Source organism: Branchiostoma belcheri, unplaced genomic scaffold, assembly GCF_001625305.1.
Source record: "Branchiostoma belcheri isolate BF01 breed outbred unplaced genomic scaffold, Haploidv18h27 scaffold67, whole genome shotgun sequence".
Classification (NCBI taxonomy): Eukaryota; Metazoa; Chordata; class Leptocardii; order Amphioxiformes; family Branchiostomatidae; genus Branchiostoma; species Branchiostoma belcheri.
In genome coordinates, this window is record NW_017804320.1 from 1,334,715 (window position 1) to 1,341,608 (window position 6,894).

The 6,894-nt window shown below is 41.8% G+C and overlaps 1 protein-coding gene across 1 annotated transcript; it reads right to left on the reverse strand.

Moving 5' to 3' along the window:
* Positions 1-3,440: 3,440 nt before the first annotated feature.
* On the reverse strand, positions 3,441-6,266 carry LOC109483892. The gene is made up of 2 exons (XM_019787032.1): positions 5,935-6,266; positions 3,441-3,987 (listed from the first exon to the last, which is right to left on the reverse strand). The coding sequence occupies exons 1-2, from the start codon at positions 6,264-6,266 to the stop codon at positions 3,441-3,443; spliced, it is 879 nt and encodes a 292-aa protein (XP_019642591.1).
* Between the last annotated feature and the right edge of the window lie 628 nt (positions 6,267-6,894).

The following is a 6,894-nucleotide window of genomic DNA, read 5'->3' on the forward strand; positions in this document are numbered from 1 at the left end:
TACCTATCTAAGTAGCTATCTAAGTACCTATCTAAGTAGCTAAGAGGCTATCTAAGTAGCTGGTGTGTTACGCCGAAAGGCGGTTATACCGGCTATACAGATACAGATACAGATATCTAAGTAGCTATCTAAGTAGCTGTCTAAGTAGCTGTCTAAGTAGATAAGTAGCTAGCTATCTAAGTAGCTATCTAAGTAGCTAAGTAGCTATCTAAGTAGCTATCTAAGTAGATATCTAACAAGCTATCTAAGTAGCTATCTAAGTAGCTATCTAAGTAGCTATCTAAGTAGCTAAGTAGCTAGCTAGCTAAGTAGCTATCTAAGTAGCTAAGAAGCTAAGTAGCTATCTAAGTAGATATCTAAGCAGCTATCTAAGTAGCTATCTAAGTACCTAAGTAGCTAAGTAGCTATCTAAGTAGCTATCTAAGTACCTATCTAAGTAGCTATCTAAGTAGCTATCTAAGTAGCTATCTAAGTAGGGACCCAACTCTTTTTCTTTCTTTTTGCACCATCTGTTTCATTCACATGTCAACTTAAAGCAAGAAAAATACATTTTTTGCATTGACCATGCCATTTTATTTATTTTACATACTAACAGCCAATTATTTTACATACTAACAGCTAACATACAGCATGACTCAAAGTAGTAACATACAGCAAGACTCAAAAATCATTTTCGGGAATAGGTGCACTGGTACGGTCACAAAAGATTCGGTCACAGAAGTTTTTTTTGGGTGCACCATATAAGATAAAAATAGTAGAATGTCAGAAAAAAACTAAGTATGTTTCCTTATTTTGATTAAAGCAATAATTCTATTATTTTTCTAGTTAAGATCTAAGAATATATTGTATACTTCGACATGTATGCATTTAACATCTTTACACAACATGTTCAAGTGCACTGGTGCACCCACAGAAAAAATGGATGCACAGCTCCAAATTTTGGTGCTCTAAGGTGCAATTCTTCACGACGGTCTGTCGCTACGGTATTCTTTCCCATTGCTAGGCGCGTTCTAAAAGGTATCGGGTTACAAGACGTTATTTTGGCCTGTACATGTTTTGGACTACCAGTATATAAAACACTTGAAAATAAACAAAAAAGGGTTTAATGGTAAACTTCGTCAAGTTGAAATGAAATTATCGTCTTAACATCCTTTTAATGTTATCTGTTTATGTTAAATCATTGATCATGATTTTTTTAAATTTCGCTCCGAAAGACGATTATTTTCGGGTTTCCGACCACAAGTCATGTCATGTTTTTAGGCAAACATCGTTTAAACCTGGCTGCGTATATTGCCCCAGATCCCCGAGTTTTATATTTTTCGACGACTAGGAATAAGATCAAAAATCGTGTTTTAGGGATTTTTTAATTTCTGATTTTAAGTCTAGTTTTTGTCGACATATTGGTGAAAAAAATTATTTTTTTACATTTTTCGCACTAAATTACCCATAATTCAAAATTGAGGCCATTTGTCAAAAATCCCTAAAACATGGTTTTTCGGGACAACATTTATGGTCATTTTGAGCCGTGAATGGGGTATGTTTGACTCTCCATGCTTGCAGGTTTAAACGATTTTTGCAGACATGTCATGTCGACCAAAAGTCTGCCTTGTGTTATTCGTTTGTATCTAGATCAAAAGTGTTGTTTTTCATCTGTTGCAAGGAACGGAGGTAGAAGGGCTTGTTTTGCCGTTTTATTGTAAATGACCGCAGGTGACCCCGAAATAGAACGGGGGTTCGATTCGAATTGCCCAGATCGAACACGATCGAACACAATTCGGATTCTATGAAATGTTGGAACTTTGCAGCCCAGATTTGACCACCGTGCTCAAGTGCACCTAGTATTTCCAGCCCTGTTATCAGGTACCTAAGCCTTTGAAAACATAACCTTAACAACACCCTAAATGCTGCATCTAAATTTCGTAATCGCCATGTACGTTTTGATAATTGATCATATTTCCAAAACTCGACTACAAGATACACTTTTAGATAAATATTTACAATTAGACATGTCTAATTATGAGGAAAAACATCTACGGGCTTACCTTACTACCCTGTCTTAATGACAGTAACTTCCCGATCAAGAAACGCAAGTACTCAACATCTAAATTAAAGCCTAGTAAAGTATCTGTATGTTCCTTATGTATGTATGTCTAAGTCAAGTAGTGCATCTTTTGTCTCCAATTTTCTATATACTTATGTGTCTGTTTTTATACATTCTGCCTTGCTAAGATTGAAATATTTTTTACTTTCATCCCACTTTCTTTTCACAGAGACTCTAATATTACTTTCCAAACGTCTGGGTGGCTAAAATTGCAAATTATCAGGACTGTGTAAGAAACAGGAGGAGCCAGTAAAAACCCCACTGGTCCCGGGCGGGGTTCGAACCCACAACCTCCCGGGCCCCAGTCAGACAATCTAACCGCTCGGCCGAAAAGGTCTAGACCCGTTTGCCGGATCTGTTGGTAGCGCCTATAAACCCCCCACTGTTTTTAGTGTAACAGTGGCGCGCTACCAACAGATCCGGCAAACGGGACCCGTGGGTTTTTACGGGCTCCTCCTGTTTCTTACAACTGGACTAGAAGTACCATTTGTACAACTACATCAAACATGCATGACTAGCATTTGCACTTGCTTCGACAGTTTTTCAGCTAGAAGTTACAATTTTACATCTTGAAGTTCGCCCTATTTGGTCCATTCAACATATAGATAGCGTCTTTGGGGGGACTTTACGGTTCAACATCGGAAGAGATATCCGTCAGCCCTCCCTAATATTATCCTTAGAAGAACAGAAAACATTTTTTGTAAGGCTTGAAATGTAATGTGGGGTCGTTTGGCGTAGCGGCAGAGTGCTCGACTCGGACCCAGGAGGTCCCGGGTTCCAGTCCTGACATGCCACCGATCTTGTGCTTGGAAAAGGCACTTTACACGACTTTCCACACTTCGCTCAGGTAAAAAATGAGTATTGTATTGTCCCCTGTGTTGGTGGCGGCATTAATATAAGTTGAAAAAAACTTGAGTGTGCCGTCACCACGTCTTGTAATTATATGTTGGAATGTAAAAAAATAAAATAAAATAATTAAGCTAGTAGAAAAGTGGGTCAATACAACTAACCTGCTGTCCAATCAGCCTTAATATTGTCTTGGATACTGTATATATTTATGTTTACCGCAGGAAAACATATTGTTTTTGCTCAGTTTCTTCCTCTTTTTCTTCTCCAAACAGTGACCTCTGACCTGACCAATGACATGATTTGTTGACGTCTGTCACCATGGTTACTGGTGTTGGGTTACATAATGTTGCAATTTCATGGTCTGCTCTGCTCCTGTCATCATATACTAGTAGTACAAGTGTATGTGAATGTGTTTGAGTAAGAATTAACAGGGCAGACCATGTCCGAAGGTAAACATTATGCATTTGCTTTGCAAATGTTACTTCTCTAGTTATGGGATATATTCGTACGTACGGTCAGGTTCCTCAGATGACAAGGCGGCTGGGTTGGTGCTATGATAGGACACATTTTGTATTGGCGGGAGTGGGGTTGGTAAGCGTGGCTGTTCTGGCATGGTGGCTGGGCTATTACGGTGATACAGCGAGTTTGCTATCGGCGGGACCAACTGCGATAGTTGAGTGTTGGTTGTAGTTTGGACGTGCGACACGGCGGCTGGGTTATTACGGTTATACAAGGAGTTAGGTATCAGCTGCGACAGTTCTATGGCGGATGGAGGTCCAGTTTGGGACGTAGATTGGTTGTCTGTGCTAAGGACCCGCAGCGGCACAGAAATGTTGTTTGCTGCCCTGTTGGCGTTCTGCAACCGGCACTCTCTGACGAACTTCAGAGTCAGACAGACGGCAAAGACCAAGCCTAGCAGACCGGCTGTTGTCATGATGATGATGTGGACGGTACGGAACACTGGTTTATCCCGCTTCACTATGGCAGTGCCGGCGGTCAAGCCTCCATTTTTTGTCGTGTTGCCAAATGCAGGGGTGCTTTGCGCTTGTTGGATAACGGGCACGCCAGGGTGAACATTTCGTTGGCTTGTACCGTGTGTGCTCTGTCTGGTGCTATATACAGCCCCCTCTGTTGTTGATAGAGCATGGGCGATAGGCCACCGAGTTTTTGTTGAGATCGCTGTTGCTTTGTTTTATGAACACTCGTATACTGTGCACTCCGTACAAGCTTAAGATTCCCGATAATCATACACTGAACACAAACACTATGAACACGGTCCGTTGAAAGGATCCGAAGAGTCATGAACTCAACACATAACACCGTGAACACTGTCCGTCGAAAGATTCCCGAGAATCATACACTCATCGCATAACACCGTGAACACGGTCCGTTGAAAAATTTCCCTAGAATTCTCTGTACAATGAACCATACATATATAATACATACTGCTGGGTACTTGGTCCGCTGAATCATACAATAAAAAGCACACTCATTACTCAGCTGTTACATTGGCGTTCAGGGTAGCGCAAAGGCCGACGGGAATAGAACAGGTTTCGCAAACTCGAATGCGTCGCAAAAACCGCTGCTCGACTCGATAGAACCCCCAAGCCGGGGGCTAGCGCTAGCGGTGATAACTTCAAAAAAGATGACAGGGTAGGAAACACCTACCCGTGAACTGCGTTACCAACTGGGGTGGCAGCAAAAATGTGACTTAGAATCACGTTCGGTGTGAAGTCCCTGCCTCCCCAGACTCAGAAAACAACGATATAGTACATTTTAGAGATATTGGGCACAACTACACTTTCCAAATCTCATGCCTGGGAAACATATGTAGAACTGAAAACATGTCGGTGGGGTTTGTGGACGTGTTTAGAGTACATTTACACATAGCATGTCAAGACTCTTGTCGGGTGATGTAGCCAGTTGTGTGCGTTTACATTTTAGAACCGCGCGGGAAATGTGGGCCTATCGTGCGTCTGATTGGCTAGCGATGATGTCATTGACCTGTACAGCAGCGACCTGGTAACGCAGTTCGCCGGAAATTGGACTTTACAAAATGCATCATATCTTCTTTAAAATATGGTATCATACCCCCAAAAAGTTTACATGGCTACTTAGTTACCCCTTGATTATAGATAGTATCAAGACTTTTATTTTCCTTATGGCATTTCGCAGAAAATAGGGTCTTTTGAAATGGCATTTCGCACCTAGTGTATACTAGTACTAAGTACCTAACCAAGATGAAGCGTTCGGAAGTCGCTGTTCGGCTCTCGGCAATCTTCGGGAGACTTCGGTATCTGTTCGTATGGTTCTTTGGAATCCTCATCAGTTTGTGACCGTGTTCAGTGTACGTATGATTCTAGGGAACCTTTCAACGGGCCGTGTTCACGGTGTTATGTGTTATGTGACTGTATGATTTTTGGGAATATTTCAACGGACCACTGTATTGTGATGGCAACGGGCTGAATGAGTAGACACAGTGTATGTTCTAACATGCGCGAAACAATAATAAGGATTTTATTTAATGGTTTACAAAACAATGTAACGTTACATGTATTGTTAGATCTCAACAAAAACTCGGTGGCCTAGCGCCTGTGGATAGAGGCGTCGTTACACACACTAACTCACTGATAGAAACGTCTGACAGGGATTGAGCACGTAACTGCACAGGCGAGTCACAGTGAAAGTTATGATTTTGATAGTACGCGTTGGAAAGAAAGGACACATCGCATGATTCGGGAATTTGTTCTTTCAAGCATTTGAACTTCTTGACTAGCCATTCTAGTTTGCAGTCGCAGAGAAAAGGGTTCGAAACTAACAGGATTTTTGCCTTCATCAAAGGAAGTCCAAGATCACTCTCAGACAAGGACGCAATCAAGTTACTTGCCAGATCAACTAACCTGAGTTTGCTTAGGTTGTGGATACAGTCCTCAAATTTGACTCCTGTGATCTTGTTTTGGTTCAAGTAGATGTTAGTCGCTGACGGTAAGTTACAGAGAGACCCCCACGACAATGTTTCGATGCGGTTCCTACTGAGGTCCAATATGTTCAGGTATCTCAGCGGTGGGATATACGGGACGTTACGGATTCTGTTGTTGGTCATCTTCAAATCAAAAGTGTCGGGTGGAATGTGGTCAGGGAAGGTGGTCAGCCCGCGGGAGTTACAGGTGACCGCCACGCCATACACGCCCAGGGAGCCTGTTCTCGGCGTTTTTGAGCGGACGCAGTCTTCAGGCAAGGCCTCGCTACGGGCTGGTGTAGCCAAACACACGAGGATGATAAAAACTGCACACAGGATGGCGAAAACTTTCATCATTGCTGAGGTTTACTCCGACCTCTCTAACAATGTCCTCGGAAAGAATGATATTAGATCACGTCGGGAGCCACGGTAATTGTTGAAGGTCGTCAAATAACGTTTCTATTAAAGAAAAAAGAAAGAGAGAGGTAAAAACAAAGAAAGAGGTATTCAGTCATCTCATGTCCACCAGCAATGACCATACAATAAAAAAATATGTGAATCTATCTTCAATTGCTTTAAAAAGAGAGAAGAAATCCTTAAGGCCTAGATTAGTTTATTCTCTAGTAGTTGTTAAGACTTTTACGTCATTCTGATATTCTGTTATCCCTGTATCCTATGTATCATGTTACTCAGTATGATGTACATGTAACATCACACTCTGATGTATGCATTTAGCCCCATGGGCATGAACATGCAAATAAAGATTCAAATATATTAAAGCTATAAAAATTGTCACTGTCTCGTGTTGCTGCGGGGTTTTTTTTGTTACTACCAATATCATACCCAGTTACAGCAGAATTGAATTGCAAAAAGAGACCTTGCAATTATTGTGGGGTTGTGTTTCGTAGCGGCAGAGTGCGCGACTCGGAACCTAGAGGTCCCGGGTTCGAGTCCTGACATGCCACCGATCTTGTGCCCTTGGGAA

What these genes read in the sequence shown, in the direction of transcription:
- LOC109483892 (XM_019787032.1), bottom strand. Translation starts at nt 6,266, where the DNA reads ATGATGAAAGTTTTCGCCATCCTGTGTGCAGTTTTTATCATCCTCGTG. An exon ending in GGGTCTCTCTGTAACTTACC is followed by an intron (nt 3,988 to 5,934) that starts GTCAGCGACTAA and finishes ACAAGCGCAAAG; the next exon opens with CACCCCTGCATTTGGCAACA.